The following is an 18,441-nucleotide window of genomic DNA, read 5'->3' as shown; positions in this document are numbered from 1 at the left end:
TTTTATGAGTGGAGTTTGGTGCAGCATAAAGTTAATTTATAGGGTGGTGAGGAATTCATGTCATGACTGGTGAAATAGGAGACTTTATTATGATTTCAATATCCACCTGTGTGGTAGGCATACATACCTTCCCTCTATCATTATGGGTAATTTCTTGAAACATAATTATGAATATGTATGCTATTTCACAAAATGAGTTGATCCATTGTTAGTCAATGTAATTCATCATATTGTTCAATGTAAGCCCTAGAACATTATTAGCAATAACAACAAACCAATAATAGACTAGGCAATCTGTTACAAGTTGAAGGACATGTTGGAATTTCCTCTTACGTGATGAGGTGGTTCTGCTTTAGAGACAAAGAATGAATAAGATGAGATGCTGAAATCCTTCAACTATGCCTTTCATGCTTTCTGGGGTCCGTGTTTGGGAAACCATATAAATTCTAAATACATCCACTACTTAAATCTGCTCATTTCTTTCTCTTTGTCCAAAGGAAAAATATATAACCATGAACATTAATGAAGTGTTTCAAGACAGTTTACAAATAACAAACATGACATTCCAGCGCGAAGCTGGGATTCCCCCACCAGCGTGATTGGCAGGGTTTCTGGTAGGAGGACTATTAGACTGGTGCTTCCATTGTGCCTGGCACTGTGCTGGGCATTTTAAATCAATTCGTTCATGTGGCCTCCATAATACTCCTATGAGGTTGGTATTGTTTCTACCAATTAGGGACAGCGTCTGAGAAGTTCAGGAACCTGTCAAAGACACAACAACCAGTAAAGGAGGGGACATGGAATGTAGGTTGATAAGATTCCAAGATCTATTCTTTCAAGGAGTTCTACTTCTTGGTCTGTTACTCCATTTTTGTTTGTTTGTTTCCCTGAGGATATTCATGGAGAAGCCAGAGCCTTGGTTTCCTTAACTATTAAATGTGTGGCAGGGACACAGAGACTGATGGAATTTGACCTGTCTCTTTGCTTTGTTTAGAGATCAGTGTTGATAGCAGCAAAGCTGGGCTTTCACAAGATGATGAACAATTCAGGGAAAACCTGGGCTCGCTGAATAAACATAAAGTCACTCAGTTTCTGCAGACATCTGCACCCACAAAAAAAGAAAAAGATAAAGAAGAATGGCTCCCAAGACTCTTCAGGGCATTTGGGTGGAGTTGCTAATTGGCAGGATAGCTCCTGTGGCTGTTGGTTAATAATGCTGTAGTTACCATGGGTGTAGTAATGGGTGGGCAGCCAGGAATGGTTTGAGTGCCAGAAGCCAAGGTAACACACAGCCTTCCTGGGCCCTTAAATTCCCAGTCCCTATGCAAACACCTTTGGCAGGCACTTTAATTGTTTCAGAAACATAGACTTTCGGGCTCCAGGAGCTCAAGCAGCTGTCTGAGTGAGTGCGGGTAGGAGTGGATGGTGTAGAGAAAAAAAAGTAGTCCTCGCTTCGGCAGCACATATACTAAAATTGGAGAAAAGAAAGTAGATGCAAGCATTCTGCAAACCTCTCCACAGTGCCCTCCAGCAGCAGAAGAGGCAACTTGCAAACACTTTAGGATCAGCTAAGGTGAGGAGGATAGCTTAGCAATCTAAGGCAGAGGGGGGAAATAGCCACAATGGAAGAGGCCATACATTCAAGGCGAGCTCTATGGTGCTGGGGAAAAGAACCTTGGCCACGTGTGGTCGTGGAGGAAAGGGTCCTTGGAGGCCACCGAGCCCAATTCTCTCATTTCTTGGGTCACCATGTCATAATGAATTAATCACACACAGCTACTGCACAGATTCCCCTCCTTTGCCACATGCGGAGCAGCAGCACCCCCACCCCCCAACACAGAGCCCATTTAACTGAAACATCCAGTAGATCAATACTGTTTTTCATAAGGTAAAGGCATAATTCACTCCATTTCCATTTTGTTTCTATTCAGTGTTTCAACCACAGAGTGGTGCTATTGCAAAAGATAAGGGTGGGCAAAAGGCACGCTCTAGAAATTTGCTTTAGGAGAGATTTTGAAAGGGTGCTTTCAATCACTGGATCTAGTTCCTGCCCTCACAAACAACTTTCAGGAGTCAGGGCCTTACATTCAGACCGGGCAGGGAGAAAAAGAAAGTTTAGTAGCCTAAAAATACAGTCAACAGATGCAAGGCCATGACCAAGGAATCAGCATGGAGAAAGGAGATTACCTGACTCATCAGGAGAGACCTTGTCTTGGATGGACTTGCACACCCAGCTCTGTCTATGGGGCATGAACTCATTGGCTTACTTCCTAGTTCTGTTCTTTGCTTGAGCTATCTACACCAGTAAGATCTTTTTCTATTTAGAAAGACGGATTTGCTTAGAAGTCCAAACGTTCTGCAGTTCCAAAATTAATTACATGATGATATACAATAATCTTTTACTCTTTAAAAAAACATACATGCTTTCTATTCCTTTTTCTGGCCGCCTTCTTTTATCACATTGCTTCTCTTAAAAGTCAATAGAGAGACCTGGGGCATTAGTCCCTAGTATTTTTGAGGCAGGAGAGGAGAATCTTTAGCTCTGAAGCAGAAAGGAAAACTGAAGGAAAAGGCAGCTTGCCTGCTCCAGGGAGAAATTGTCTGAAAAAAAGGTCTTTCACAAAAGGAAGGACCAGGAACTCTCCATTTGGAAAAAAGTGAGGAAAATGCATCTTTTACCCTCTGTTTCTGTCTGGTTCTCTTGCTCTCTTCCTCTCTCCTTTCCTCAGCCTCTCCCTCCCCACCCCCCACCCCCAAGGCACCATACATATTTGGCAAGATTAAGGTGTCACCTCTCATATTACAAGGCGTGTTGATTGCACGCAAAGACGGACCCACCAGCGCAGGACAGCCCCCCACCCCCTCACCCCCGGTGGAAAACAATACAAACTCTTCCTGTGATGGCCTAGGTCCTGGCAAACTGTGGCGGCCAGTCCGTGCACGGCATCTGCGGAACAAATCGGGTCTTAAACTCACTGCTGCCTTTCCTTCTTTTTTTTTTTTTCCTTCTGATTTTTCAAATTTAAGTTTGCCCCCCTCCTTCTCCTCCTCCCGCCAGACTGCCAGTGACCGGGGGAGCTGCAAGCGGATCAGCCCGCACATGTTTTTAACCCGTTCCTCACTGCAGCAGGAGCCAACCACCTCTTTCCCTGCAACCCTCGGGTTACCGGAGGACCCGGAGCTCCAAAAAAGAGCGCCTAGAACTTGACCAGTGGAGCTGAAACTGGGCCTGAATCTCTCGTTTGACAGCGGAGGTGGGGGTGAAGTGCGGGAAGTGGGGGAGGGCAGGGAGTGGGGGGGCCAGAGCAGAGGGAGAAAACCAGGACCCAGCAGATCACGCCCAATCCAGACCTTCCCGGTGCTGTGAGCCGAGTGGAGGGAACCCCTCGGCAGGTTCACGTGGTCCGGAGAAGGACCTCGACATTTAGGGACCAGGGAGGCACTGAAGGAGGACCCCAGTCTTCCCAGGGACCGCGGGAGCGCCGCCGCTGGGCCTCAGTGGGCGCTTCTGGCCGTTTCCGATGTAGCAGCCTCCATCTGCCAGGATAATGATGAGGCAGGGACGATCTATCTAGTACGCAGCCCCCCGACTCCTCATCCCTTCCTACCTACGCTCGGACCCGCAGCCTCTCTCTGCAGCTGCTTGGGCCTCATCTGGTAGGCGCAGTGCCGATGCTTCTCCGTGTTGGACCAAATTCTCAAACAAATAAAAGGAATTTGGATTTTTTTTGAACCTGGACCCTGGCTGAAACATAGAGTGGGTTGCTTCTTAGACACCTGGACTGGCAGGGCAGGGACCAGAAGGGATACTTACTTGCTCCCCTCCCCCAATCGCGCGAGTCAAAAGGTCCTGGCAAGAGAAGTGGCCGAGGGATGGCAGAGGCTGCAGGAAGGAAGTGGGGGGGGGGGGGAGGGGGGTGCTCAGAGATGGAGTGGGCCAAGCCACTGCCCAGAGAACTGGGCAGCAGGGGCTCAGAAGCGCAAAACTAAACTCAGAAGCTCTGGATTTTTCATTGACCCCTAAGCGACATTCCCACCCCCCAACCCCTCACTTCTCTCGAAGGCAAACGGACGAAAGAAAGATGACTTAACTCGGTAAATTTAGAGAGAACGATCTCAGAACAAGTGGGGTCTAATGGGCAGCTAAAATTATCGCGAAATAAGAGATTTTGCCCCCCTCCCGCCCATCCCTTCCTCGAATAATCTGCTGGTGGGGGAGTGAGCGTCACTACTTTCGGAGGGCTCCTTGGAGGCTTGTTTGTGGCTTGCCTTTTCTGCTTCCCCGCGCTGCCTCCTGCGTGCAGACTGGTGGGTGCTGGACGGGTGCTCAGCTGCAGGGCCCCATCCTAGTTTGGAAGGAAGGGGCTTAGAAGTAGGAGTCTGGGTCAAATGGGAGTCTCCCATCCATCCCCCTCGCCCTTCCACGTTCGCGTTCACGCTCCCGCAAACACACACACGGCCACCCCGTCCTTGGGTCCCCTGAGCCCCGTCCCCTACCTCTCTGACTCGCTGTCCTTGACCGCCTGCACAGCGTCCTGGGGACTGGTCCCTGAGTGCAGCGAGTTCGCTGGGGAGCGACTGTCCTTGGGCGTGTTCGTGCTGTGGGGTGGGGGAAGGAGTGACGGGTGGGCTTGATAGGAGGTGGGGAGAGATCTAGAGCTGGAAGGGTCTAAGGTTTGGAGGAGGAGTTTGCACATTAGACCCAAGCCGCCAGGGGGAAGGGGCAGGAAAGGCCCTTCTGCCTAGAAAGGAAAATCTTAAATAAAAAGGAAGGAAAAAGAAGATCAAAAAGAAATTTTTAAAGAAACGGAACAAACAAGACAGGCTGCAGACATGAACATGTAAAATGTAGTGAAAAGTTGGATATTTCGTTTTTTCCTGGATCTCTAAAAGGAGGGATCCTGCAGCATACTATTAATTCGGAAGTTTTTGGTGGTTTTCTTTAGGACAGGCTAGAAGAAACGACCCTGTCGCCCCACTGCCCGCCCCCAGCCCCAAGGCGCAGGGGCGCAGGGGCGCCAGCGGGCGAGGCGCGCGGCGGCGGGGCGCGGGGGCGGGCGTCGGCGCCGAAGGGGTTAAGGCGCTGAGCGCGGAGCCATCTGGCCGGGTTGGCTGGTTATAACCGCGCAGATTATGTTCACGGGACTCAGAGTTGAAGGCTCCTCTCCCTACCGAGCAGCTCCGCGCGCGGCCCCGCCAGAGAGCCCGGCGCAACTACTTTCTTCCCTTCCTTCCCTTCCCTTCCTTTCCTTTCTTTCTTTTTCTTCTTCCCCTTTTCCCCCCCTGCTGGGTAGTGGCGGCGGCGGGGTGGGGGGGACTTTGAATGACCGAGGTCGTGTCCACCTTTCTCTTCATGTCGACGTCCCTGGAAACAGTCACACGGATGCCATGGTTACTTCTGCCACGGTAAGGGGAGGCGGGCGCGTTGGGTGGCAGGTTCGGAGGTGAGGGCCTGAGTGGGGGGGTTCGCCGGTGCACCGGCGCGGGGGTCCCCAACTCTGCGCTCCGCCCCCACCCCCATCGCTCGGCGCTCGCTCACTTTCCCGGGCTCGTGCCTCCCGCGAAGTTTGCGCTGGGATCTGCCCGGGCCGAGGCGCAACCGCGGCCACCCCCTCCTCACCACAGACACACACGCACACGGACACTCCTCCCCACCTCTACTCCCGTCCCCAGGCTGCCAGAGAAACCGCCCAGAATCTGGGAAAGTGATCAGGTTTAAGGGACCTGGATTGGAAATGGGGGCGGAGGCGAGGGGAAATAGGGACGACGGAAGGGCAGAGGGACTCAGCAGAACCGCCCCCCAACCCCCAACCAACACACCCGCCTGCTCCTGCAGGAGAGAGCTCCCCGCGCATCCTGTAACAAAAGGGGGTGGCCGGCAGATCCCGCGCGGGGAACAGGCGAGCGTGCGGCCGCGGGTCCCCGGCACGCGCCCGGCGCCCCGCTCCCCGCAGCGCTGGGTTCCCCGCACGCCTCCCCAGCCCCGGGCCCGGGAGAGGGCTGGGGGAGGGGACTCGGAGCTCCCAAACTGGGAGGTCGCAACTCGCCGGGCGCGGCGGCGTACCTGTCGCGGAGCACCCTGCCTCTCCCGAAGGCTTTTCCCGGCCACTGCCACGCGCCCGGGGCCGCGATGGCCAGCGCCCACCCCGCCGCAGCCCCGCCGGGGTCTCTGCGCAGATGTTGGAGCTCCGCGCGCAGCCCGCGCATCTGGGACCCCGCGGGGGAGCGACGGGCTCGCCGACCGGCCGTCCCCGGGGAATTCCTTGCGTTTTCTCCAGGCCAGCTCTAGGAATTCGGGTCGGAGGTGTGGGGAGGCCGGGAGACTGGGGACCGGCAGAGCTAGGTGGGCGTCCAAAGGACCCCCAGTGGGCCAAATTACCGCACTGCCCAGAGCGCTGCTCACACTCCAAATGAAACCTGGGACTCTTGGGAATTGAAGGTTCGGGGAAAGGAGGGGTGAGGGTCGGAGAGGGGACTCTGCTTGTTGCTTTCGGGGGCAATTGGGTGCGCGGCGAGGTGCTGCTGCTGCCGCTTGGGGGGGAGTTTGGCTGCTGCGTTGCTCAGCTGCGCTGCCAAGGCACGGAACTGAGACCCTCGTACGGAACCGGGTTGGAGCTGCCAACTGTTAAGGGACCGCTCCCCACTTCCCCGAGTCTGGGGGCGCTCCAGGTGGAGGAAAACGCTGAACTAGACCGCCTCCTTTCGACCTCTGGCGGTGGGTGGCAGGTTTAGAGTCAGAGCGGAGGCGCCACCGGAGCGCAGGGCTCCGCGCTGGAGAGCTGGGACACCGCGCTCGCTCGCCCAGCGGGACTTGTTTATGTGTGCGAGGAGCTGGGGGCGGGAGTTGGAGGGGTGGCCCAAACGGAGGTGGGTGTCACTCCTGGAGCCTCATGTTTCAAATTCACCGATGAGAGAATATGCTGGACAACTTGCTTTTTCATAAAGAGATTCCCCCTCCCAGCCTCCAGAGCTTAGAGCAAGAAAAATATCTAAGCCCTCTGTCCTAAACATCAGGAGGGCAGAAAGTTGTAACAGAGGGCACTTTGCAATCTGCTCTGTGTTCCCTGCACTCAGAAATTCTCCAGCATATTCAGCTGGCCTCCCCCCTCCAGCCCCCAATTCCTTCCTGACCTGTTGCACAAGGAGAGTTGAGAGGTAGAACTGAGAGGACAACATCCAACCGCCTCTGCCTTGGAGAGCTCATACACTTAGACTGGGGCATGGTGTTGGGAGTTGGGGGGCGATGAAAAGAAAGCAAGCTCTGTGACCAGTGTTGGAAGAAAATAGCAAGTCTGCAGGCCTGCAGCAAGGAGTGTGTGAGATTTTGCGTTCTTGGGGACTGGATTGCAGCTGGTAGTGGAGGATTGGGTTCTGTGTGACTGGGGTCTGGTTTCCTATGGAGGGAGATCTGGGGCCCTTGGGTGCTCTGTGTGGTCAGGGAAGGAGGTTTCTGGAGAGTCTCTGCACCGGGGTGTGTATTGCAGATGGCCAGAGAGAGCCAGAACTCCACCTTCCTCTATGTGCAGTGGAGGTGTGTGTTTCTGAGGCGTCTGTTGGATGGGCATACGTGTGACTGGCAGGAGATGAGAGCATGTGGGAACATAGGTGTAGCTAATGAGAAATCTGTGCCCGTGAAGGGTGTCAGAGCAGGAGGAGAGGTACAGTGTGTTGAAGACAGATGGCTTGTGCATGCCTGCACAGACACATGGAGTGGGTGTGGCGGGGGAGGGTGGCTGTGGGTAGGAGTGAAAGGTGGACTGTCTGGAAGGTTGGGCTCCTGAGGATTACCAAAGGGATGGGGGGGGGGTGATTCTCTTTGCAGGGCAGAGTGTGAATTTTATGAGTGCGTGGGGAAATTTGGCTGGAATGGCATTGGGATATGCCGGGGATAGGAAAGTATGGGCTCAGACACTCATTGTGGAGAAACAAGGCATTTGCAGACAAGGATGCTGGGTTGGTTTTTGCCTTCTCCTCTTACCTACCCTCCCCAGAGAGGAAGTAATTGGAGAAGGCTTAGAATGAGGGGTGTACATTTAAGGAGGAAAGTCCTGTGTGTTGGCATTAGGTGAGGATCAGGGAGGATGTCTCCATAAGATTGGAGTGAGTGGGGGAAACTATTTAGCATGCTTGATGGCAGAGACGCGTGTTGTATTATGTTGGATGATAGGTTTCTCATTTAATAGAGGGATTCATTGTTACCAATTTATATTGATTATTAATTAACATTTATGGAATGCCTGCTGGATGCTGAGCACGTTGCTGGGTCCTGGGGCATAGCACAGTGCCCTGGAAAAAAATCCTCCTCAGACTCAGCTGACTGCTGCAGTTTTGCCAAGAGAAATGAAGAGAGCTCAGTGCTAGTTGAGGTTTCTTTAAGAATTATAATTCCGTTTCTAGAGATGTTTATGGATCTTAGGGGCCAAAGGGAAGCTGACTTGAAATGTATCTGTGTTGTGGAAAAGGGGCATAAAGATAGGGATGATGTATGGTTTTGTGTATTGGGGAGCCAGCTGAAGGGTGTTACTGTTTCCTGTAGGGGGTGTAGGCTGGCGATTTGGGGCGGGTGCTGCAATTCAGGTCAGAGTGCAGGTCCTGACACATTGGAGGATTCAGTTTCTGGGAATGTGCAGGACTTACTCACTAGCACGAATGAGACTTAATACATGGAGCTGGTGATGGAGAAGCTGTGATCAGGGAAGATGAGGGATGGGAGCGATTGGTAATCTTTGATGTTTTCTGGACTATGAGCATACAGCTAACCTGGTGTGCATGTATGTGCATGTGCATGTGTCCATGTGTGAGGCCAAGGTTAAGTGATTGAGAGAAAGCTAGCCAGAGGATAGAGGCATATAAGTTCTGGCCCTCATGAGGGGGTAGGGCATATGTTTTTGCAGGACTTCTGTGTGCCTGAGGAAAGATGAACTTTGTCTTGGATGCTCAGATGTATATTTTAAGTCAAAAGGGTATACATAAAAGAAGAGCTATAGGCTTCTGGAAGCATTTGGGGAGTGAGGGAAATGTGAAATTGGTGGCATTCGTACCTTAAGACAGCTAGTGTGGTAACTGCATCAGAGCAGGAAGAGGAAGGTATGCTTTAGGCTGCACATACCTGCTCACCTGGACCAAGTGATAGGGAACCTCGTTTATTGGGTTCTAGTGATGTGAGGGCGTATAACTGGGGAGACTTTGACTCCTGACATTTTAAAATTCATGACATCGAGCTGTGTCATTTTGAGGTTCTACCTTATTTTTAGGTTAAATTCATCCTTAGAAAGTTGATAAAGGCTTTGACCATTCTTGGTCAGAAGATCCCGTGCAAATATTCCTGAAGATGGCAGGAATGCCTTGATTGTAGTTCAGTTGTGCCCCTTTGGAGCAGTGTGACTTTGAGAGAGTGTCCAAATCTCAGTAATGACTCTAGGAGGAGAAAAGCTCTTTCTTCTTTTTCCCCAAAGCTCCATGTGCCTAGGAATACAAAGGTTCACTCAGAGATGAAGTCTCATTGAATACAGGCAGTGGCATGTCTGTGAACCATAGTAAAAATGGGATCTCTACCCCTTCCCAAGTTGGTAAAACAGTCTTAATAACCACTGCATGTGTACTGCTCATGTAGTGTGCATAGAACTTTCTATAACTGCCTCAGTTTACTCACCCACTAAACAAAGGCAAGCTAACCTAGATTGCAGTTGATGGGAATCTGTGCTCATTAAAGGTCCTTGAACTATTCTGAAGAAAGGTGGCCCCAAAATCAATGTTCTTAATTATCAGAGACATTCTCCTGTTCCTTAGCATGAGCTGTGTAGGTCATGACTCTAAAACGACTATGACTTTGGAAACAGAGGAGATAGGAATGGTCCTTGGCATATTTGAATAAAAGAGGACCAATGTCCAGCCATCGCAGGTGGTGATGAAGGTCTATTTCTCTCTAGACTATGGGTCCTTCGAGGCAAGAGCCTGCCCAGTAGAGGCTTGGGGTTTGTGAAATGCCTTGTGCCCAGTGCAGCACAATGTTACAGCGCCTTCCCCCAGAGACAGAAATGGAGGCCGGGAGAGGCAAGGAAATCCACTGAAGCCTCCAAGTCCTCCCAGAAGTCAGCACACGCTGTCAACTCCTGGCTCGGAGTCAGGCTCCCATCCTTGAGTTCAGTGGCCATAAATAGTCAGGAGCTAAGCTATTTCCATGAGGCACTAAACCAATTCTGTTGCTTTTCTTGGCGAGATGGGGCCAATTAAGTTGATTGGAAGAGGTCACTGCTGATGGGTCTCACATTCCCCAGGCGGGACAGGCCAGCAGAGTTTAATTACATAACATTTCCCATCCCTGCAATTCCACTCCCAGATGGATCAGATGTTCAGGCCTCTCCACTTCCCCTCCGTTCAAGACGGCTCATGAAGCAGCAGCTTCTGCTCTGGGCTTCTCCAGACCTTTTCCTGATCAGTTACAGTTCTCTGGCCCCAACTGGAGGGAATGTAAATCCTCGAGTTGGCTGAAGTGCGAGAGGAGAGTTAGGCCGACACAGAAGATCTTTAAAACCCACCACCCTGCCTGGAGACCTCACCAGCTGCTGTTTTACTCTTTAATGAGGCAGGCAGTTTCTGGCGGTGGAGATGTTGAACTAATGACCGTTGCTAGGGTTTTAGATTTAGTTTTATTTAAAATTGAGTCCATTGGAGTGGGACCAAATCTTCTACTGGAGACAGGCATAAGCCCTGTGTGGTGCTGCTAAGGGCTGTGGATGTACTTTGTGCATAGACGTGTGCAGAGTGAGAGAAGAGCATGGGATATGTGTCTGTGTGCTCGGGAATACAGAAGCTCAGGAGTGGCCCTGGGTGGGCAGGTGCCGTTTGCAGAGCTTGTGTCAGAGGTGGAAGGTATATGGCTGTCTGGCACAGATGAGATGATCATTATATTGCTTCTTGCAGAAGGGCCAGCTTGTGGGAAAAGTTGGTAGCAGATTATTTGTATATAAGGATGGAGGATGGGTGAACTTTTAAGAAGTATGAGGTCAGTATAGATGGTACCTTGCTCTTGCCTGGACATATTTCTATTAAGATCGAGGCTGGGCAAAGGTAAATCTTACAGAGAACTCACTTTAGAAACTGTGAAAGCATATGTATATGGCCCAAGATCTTTAAAGCATTTGTAGTTTTCTGTAACTCAGCCTTTCATTCTACCGAAAAATGCCAACAGGCTGGAGAGTGCATGCAGCCCTGAGTAATTAGAATGCATTGGCTGTTTCATAGCCTCATCTATGCCATGATCCTTCTCAAGCAGTCTTAGTTGGGAAATTCCAGAGGCTGTCTGTGGCTCTTGACATCCTGACAGGACAGACTTCTGAGTTTAAGTGCAGTTTAGCTAGAGAAAAACAGATTTTGGAGTGAAATTTGGTGTGGTCTGTTGTGATTGCTCACTTTTTAATAGCATTTTTAGAAAAGACCCAGATCTTTTATGGATTCATTCAGTCAGGGATTTTTTAAAATCTTAGGGTTCCTGTTCATTCAAGGCCAGAGCTGTAGGAGTAAATGGTAGCTTACTGATCTCAAAAGATCTCGGGCCAATAAGGTGATGTCATGCAGCACCCAGCAGCAGAAAGCCTCCTGACCTAGAGGTGGGGAATCACACTTGTTACTGAGCTCTGTCACTAACCAGATATTGTTATGTGACCCTCAGCGTTCTCTTCAGGCCTCGATTTACCCATCTGTAAATGAGGAACTTGATTTAGAAGATCTCAAAGTCCCATTCCAATTCCAGCATCCTAAGCTTCTACAGTGGCCCCATCCTCCTCTACAGTCCACGCCTTGCTAAGAGTGCATCTTGAACTCCTGCTTTTTATCTTTGGGGAATGGCTTAGCCAAAGGCAGAAAGGCATGCAAAGAATTTGCCATCCTGTTATGTTTTGGCTAAGAATGCTCGTGAAGTTGGCTTACCCGGTACTGTATGTACAGAGTTGAGAGAGGTTGGGTTTAGCATCAGGCCTAATCATCAAGCTTCTACATGAGTTCTTCTTAGTGTCAATGTTGTGTTGCTGACTAAGACAAGTACCTACCTTTAAGATGAATGATGATGATTGATGATGATGATAGTTACTATATGAGTACTTACCAGGTACCAGGCATTATTACAAATATTGCATGGCATTGTCTCAATGGCCAGGTTAATCTCATTTCCAGATGGGAAGGCTGAGGTTACATGAGGTTGAAGGATATGTATAAGGTACACAATTAGATGTTGATGTGCTGCTGGCTTTCTATCCTGAAGCCTATGGCCAACCCAAGTCGATCATCTACCAGTCAGATTATGTTTTCTGCATTCTGTGATGTCATCCAGATGAGAGATTGGTAGGCCTCGGCAAAGCTTGTCACCCCACAGGGTAACCTGCTCCACTGGAAGGTACATTTTCACACTCAAGACAAATGTTGAGGCTTTTTAGCCACCTGCTGGCAAGCATGTGTCAGATCTGTCTCCCATTCGGCCCTCCCCCTTCACTTCCCGTTCTGTTGACAAGGGAATCTACCCTTCCAGAATGGGGGTATTGATTTAAGCCACAATTGCCTCCTTGTAAACTATAAGATCAGAACTGGACATCTGGTTTTGATCCACACGCCCACAAGAGGTGGTAGGTCCCAGCATTCTTGAGTCCTGGGATGAGGGTTGCACAGAATCAAAGTAAAAGAGAATCTGCATGGAGAACACGAGGGCCCCTCAGAATTTGGAAGATGACTTTCCCTGATAGGCTCAGGAACTCCCTCCGTGTACGCTGGGGCCAGAGTGGATGTCGATTTTGTGCTGAAAGGTCGGGGTAGGGGTTGCTGCTAAGGACTGGGCCCCCCAGGCTGTGTTTGGCACAGAGCAGTGGAAGCCCTCCAGCCCTGGCCCTTGCCTGCCGCGTGCCCCTCCCTGAGCAGTACCAGAAGTAGGGGAACCAGAGGGGTGCTTGGGGTGCCTGCTGCCATCTCTGAGGGCCCTGACTGGAGGCTCTTATTCTTTCTTCTCCTTCTGCTGATTTCCACAGCATCCCTCTCACTACATCTTCAAGACAATTCATGAGAATGACTGTTTTGTTGCCGAAAGGTATTTGCAGGGTGCAGACATCTGTAGAACACTAACCTAGAGCCTGTGAGATTGTAGGTACTTAAAAATATGTGTCTATTTTATTTAAAATGACTTTTCACATGGAGGGTGATGCTTTTTTTTCTGTATAAGAGGACACAGCCTTTTCATTATTACCTATCTATGACAGCCAGGTCCTGGCGATGTACTGCCCCCTTCCTTCTGTTTCTAGGTCTCAGACCCTAGAATTAAAAAATATCCCCCCCACTCTGGCTCTAAATTATCCCTCAGGGAATATGTATCAAGTTTGTAGTGTGGCATTATTTCCATGCTGTGTCTAGCAGACCTGCTTCTGGTGGTACATAGGGCATGTACCTTGCCTCCCCTGGATTCTGGAGGAAAATGCAGCCCTGGGAATCACCTGATTGCCAACAAGTGTGTCCCACAGTTGAAAAGGAGCCCAGCTCTCCTGACACCTCGCTACCACCTCCAAAGGCTTGCCCCATCTCTCCTGGCAAAGAAATCAAACTGGCTGCGTGACCTTGAGCAAATCACTCCCCTTCCTTGGGTCTCTGTGTCCCCTTGTGGAAAAGAAGTGAACTGTATTCGCTAGAAGGGGGAAGGACCCTGCCAGTCGTGGCAGCTCACATACTCTGATTCTGCTGCTCCCTGAACCTCACTGCGGCCCAAGCCTGGGATTTCCAGGTATCCCTGCTGGCCTGCAGGACTTATGTGCAGAAACGTGGAGGGGGTGGAGGAGGAAATTAAGTTATGTGATGCCAGATAAGTTATTGAACATATGGATGAGTGTATGTTTATAAAGTGCTGAAGAAGCAAGCTTGCCAGATTTGTGGCAGATCTTGGATTAGAACTTGGGAGCATAGAGAGAGGTTTATATGGGAGAAAATTGTCTGTGGGTAGCAGAATTCAGTAAGCTAAATCAGAAGGCTCCTGAGCTCTGAGCAAGACCATACTCCACCCTTAACTCAGAGACTAACTGCAATTTTCGGGGATCCCTGAGTCACACCAGGTTTCCACTTTGCTCGTGTGCTAAGTGAGAGACTTGAGGTCTACTAGCTTTGCTGATCCCTAAAGTCTTTCCTGTCTCATCCTTTATTGTAGGAATCAAGGATAAGTAGAGAACCTGGATGACTGGATCCATAAGGGGATGTGGCTTAAATGTAAAGGGAAATGTCCTCTGATTACAAGATGTCACAAGTGGCGGAAACATACATCTGTTCTTGAATCTGAGATGGCCCTGGAGTATACGTTCTGTCTTTGGGATGCCCTCCCCTCCTTCCTCACCAAGAATGTGGAAGCCATCCTTCACATCTCTGCTTTACCTATCTTCTCTGGGAAGCCTCCCTGCATTCCCCCACCCCCAGAGCCCGTGACTCCCTCCCTAGCTTTCTTGTGTTATAGCACTTAGCAGCCTGAGTTTTATTTGCATTCCTACCTTTCACTACAATGTGAGCTCTGTAAAGAAAGGATCTGGACTTTTCATCTTTGTGTCCCCCAACACCTTGAGCAGGTCTGCTGCAGAAATGTGTTGGGGAATGAGTGCATGACAGGTCATCTATGAAGCCAGACCTTGGAGCACTCAGAGCCAGGCTCAGAGAGGGGACATTTCCTGCCGAGGGTCCAGAGATGTGTTCTGTGTGTCTCTTTCTGGCCTGTCCCAAGGCTAAGGCCATGAGGCTCATTGCCTTCCTGCTCACTGGGAAAGGCTGTTCCTGCTCCCCTCAGAGACTCCCCACCCCATGTCTTAGTCTGCCAAGCTCTTCTGCAAATTTGGGCTTTTGGTCACAGGTGAGTTGGGTGTCATTGCATATGAATTAGGGCAATCCATCTCCAGACTCTTGGAAAATACGTGCGTAAAGGTTATTCACTAAACATTGTGTTGGTTGCTGGTTGGTATCGGGCCATGTGCTAGATGTTGGAGAAGATGCAGGTGAATGGTGTGCCCCTGACCTTGAGGATACAGGAGCAGGTGAGGGACACGGGGGGGGGGGGGGGGGGGGCGGGGGGCATCGTTGTGTTCCAGGGAGGAGCAGTCTGAGCATTGGAAGGTCAAGTGCAGGCCCCTGATTGGAGTGTGTTTTTTTTTTTTAGTGTGAACAATGATTAGGAATCGTCTGGGTCAGGAGCTTTTTCCCTTCTGCAGGGCAGTGGCTTTCTGGTGGCCTAGTTCCCCGCTGCTCAGCCCAGGCTCTGGCGGTGGATGCTCAGAGCCCATTGGGATGCGTGCCTTGGTCAGTCATGGGGAGAGTTTGGGGAAGGTGTGTGTCATACAGGTGTTGGGGCTTGGTAGATGTGTAAGTGTGTGTACTCACAGGTGTGCTTTTCAGCAGTATCCTTGCTCTGGCTTCAGTTTGCGTGGACAGGGGTGCATCTGCCTAAAGCTCACTGCTTCTCCTGTAGCCTCTCTGTGTAGTTACTGCCTCTGTGGCCACTGTTGACACAGGGACAGACTGCCATCTACTGTCCACTTCTGTCCTGCGAGTCCCTCTTGCTCAGTGAGCTCCTCAGTACTTTTTTTTCTTCCACATCCTGTTTTTAATTGGTCCAGATACTAGGAGAACTAGAATAGGCAGCAGATCCTTGTTAATAATTTCTTTGGAATTTATAAGGGGTCTTTAAAAAAAAAACAACATAACACATCTCTTAGACATTTTTCCTAGACACTAAACAAAAGTGTAACTTGAAGAGGGCCTCCTGTCTTAACCTGATTCTTCTTAGCCACCATGGTAGGCACCACAGGGGAACCGCAAGGGGTGAAAGGCAGGGCCCTGCTTTCAAGAACCTTGCAGTCTGTGTGGGAGTCTGGGACAGAATGCAAGCAAATAGACCTGTGGGGGTGGTGAGGGGGGGCAAGATATATTGGTAAGTGGCACACAGTGGCAGGGAGCAAGGGGATCTGAGAGTTTGGAGGAAGGAGGAGTCCTTGTAGGCTGGAATGGTTAGAAAGACATGTGGAGTAGCACGTCCAGGTCTGCTTGCAGCTCTAGGGATCAGTGGGAGCTTCCCGAGGGACCTGTCTGGTGTCATGGCACAGGCTCTGAGCTGAGAGTTGGGACCTCCAGGGCTGCCTTGGGACCTGGGGCTGGTGGTCTTGCTGCCTGAGGGCTATCCCTTTCTTGACCCTGCATTACATGCCACACCTGCATGCAGAGGGAGGTGGCTCCTGCTGTCCGGCCTGTCAGGAAGCAATAGTGCCAGAGTCCTTACGGGGGGTGGGCATCTCAAGAAGTGGCCCTGCCTGCCCTGATGGCCCCACACACAGTGGGAGAGGCAGTATTTCCCAGAGGAACATTGGGGGATGTGCAAACACAAACACAAGTGGATGAGTGGCTTCGCTGGGTGTTTGCCACACTCCTCCCCTCCGTCTCTCTCCTGAACTTCCTTCTGAAGATCTATCTGCATGGTGCTTGAGTCAGAGTTAGCACCCCCCTCCCCAAAAAACTGCATTGGTACCCTAGCGTTGGTCATGGCTCAAGCATGGAGTTCCCCCACACTATAGTTCAAGGCTTTGCTATTATGATGTTGTTTTTAACTACCTGCCACTTTTTGATAGTTGTGGAAGGAAATGGTTGAAGTTGTTTTCATCACTCACCCTCATACTCTTCTCTCTCTTTCCTAGCATTTAAATGATCACCAAGGAAACATTCAGTTGATTTCATGTTCTTGTGCCTTGGGTGTGTGTTTGTGTGTGTGTGTGTGTGTGTGTGTGTGTGTGTGTGTGTTGGGGGAAAAAGAGAAAAAGATATTTTAGATTGTAGTCTATTAGCAAATCTAGGAAATCAAGTTGGATGTGGTTGGGTTACTGGCAGAGACCTCAGCTTGTCACTCTAATCCTCTGACATTCCCCTTTTACTTTTTGGCTCTTGTATGAATCGGGAATACGTGTTTACATCTGAACTCTTGGGGGCTGCCGTATAAAGTTACTGTCTGTCTGCTGTAAGTCTCCTGAGTCATTTGAAGGACCACTCGACAGAGGCACAGTCAAGGATAGAGCCATTCGAGACAGCTCTATCAATTTTTTTACTGAAATGGGAAAAAAATGTTAGGGGTTTGGAGAAGGATTCCGGTTGTTTTTCACATGTTTTCCTGGGGCACAGTGATGTCTGAAACTCTTGTCCAAAGACAAACAGCAAGTGGGGGCTACAAAAGAGATAGAAAAGAACTTGCCTCCAAGAGCAGCCGGTGTGGAGGGAGATCATCAGCTCCAAGCAATCCCAGGAACAATCCCAGGAAATAGAGGGGGACACTTTCTGACAGCCTGTGATGTGATTTGTAAGCATCTGTGAAAGCAGGAGGGGGTAAGGGGGAAGAGGGTTCCAGGTGAGGAAGTAGGTGGGAAGCGGCTGCAAGGTGAGCATACCAGGAGTCAGAAGAACTGAGAGATCCCCGGGTAGGTGGTGCGCAGAGCAATGTGGGATGATGTGTACAGAGAGGTGTGGAGTAGGCAAGAGCCAACAGGGGGCCCCCATCTTTACCAAGGGTGATGGGGCACTACTGTGCCCAGAGAGGGCACAGTCAGGCTTTGGCTTTGAAAAGGATCACTCTGGCTGCAATGTGGAGGACGGCTTTTAATTTGTAGCTGTGCAATGAAAGAATGGCTATTGAATTGGTGGAAGAATGAATGAGTGAGTGAACAAATGAATGAAATACAGAGGGGGAACATCAAGCCTGATTTGGTCTTTGGCTACTCTGACTAGTGCTGGCTAGGAAACATGATCCCAGCCCAGGAAAAAGGAGGATAGTGTGCTGATAGGAGTGGCTTTGACGTGGGGAAACAGGAAGTAAAGTAGGAATTCATAATGCTCAGAGTTTAGAGTGGTTGGCAGGTTTTCTTTTTCTGTGCATTTCCATCTGAATTTGGTTTTGTTTACAATCAAAAAGAAGGTGGCTTTTGGAGTTGCACCCCAGAAAACATGAGGCTGTGACAGTGACTTGCTCCAGAGGGGGCTGCTTGCATTGCAGACCTTTTCATAGGCACAAAATGAAATGTGAACAGATGCTAAAGTTTCTGGGTCTCAGATTCCTGAATATCAGATCCACCTATAGATTATTCTTATGGCGGGATGCCTGGGTGGCTCAGTGGTTGGGCGTCTGCCTTTGGCTCAGGTCATGATCCTGGGGTCCTGGGATCGAGTCCCACATTGGGCTCCCTGCATGGAGCCTGCTTCTCCCTCTGCCTCTGTCTCTGCCTCTCTCTGTCTCTGTGTCTCTCCTGAATAAATAAATAAAAGTCTTTCTTTTTTTTAAATTTTTTTAATTGGTGTTCAATTTACCAACATACAGAATAACCCCCAGTGCCTGTCACCCAATCACTCCCACCCCCCGCCCTCCTCCCCTTCTACCACCCCTAGTTCGTTTCCCTGAGTTAG

At 50.2% G+C, this 18,441-nt stretch overlaps 1 protein-coding gene and 1 long non-coding RNA gene across 3 annotated transcripts in view; one reads left to right on the top strand and one right to left on the bottom strand.

Moving 5' to 3' along the window:
- Positions 1-2,871: 2,871 nt before the first annotated feature.
- Positions 2,872-4,812, bottom strand: LOC144297682 (uncharacterized). The gene is made up of 4 exons (XR_013364615.1): positions 4,498-4,812; positions 4,270-4,346; positions 3,815-3,883; positions 2,872-2,947 (listed from the first exon to the last, which is right to left on the bottom strand). It is a non-coding gene; the product is annotated as an uncharacterized LOC144297682 (long non-coding RNA).
- A 324-nt stretch (positions 4,813-5,136) lies between these two features.
- The window catches only part of NTF3 (neurotrophin 3), a 71,669-nt gene continuing 58,364 nt past the window's right edge, over positions 5,137-18,441 (top strand). For both annotated transcript variants that reach the window (XM_077871890.1, XM_077871889.1), the window contains exon 1: positions 5,137-5,406. In XM_077871890.1, the coding sequence (XP_077728016.1) occupies positions 5,389-5,406 (18 nt within the window). In that variant the 5' untranslated portion in view covers positions 5,137-5,388. The remainder of the gene's footprint in view (positions 5,407-18,441) is intronic.

The sequence above is a fragment of the Canis aureus genome, chromosome 25 (genome assembly GCF_053574225.1).
Source record: "Canis aureus isolate CA01 chromosome 25, VMU_Caureus_v.1.0, whole genome shotgun sequence".
In the NCBI taxonomy this organism is placed as follows: domain Eukaryota; kingdom Metazoa; phylum Chordata; class Mammalia; order Carnivora; family Canidae; genus Canis; species Canis aureus.
Note: the sequence above shows the minus strand (reverse complement) of the source record. Positions and strands in the feature narration are given on the sequence as shown.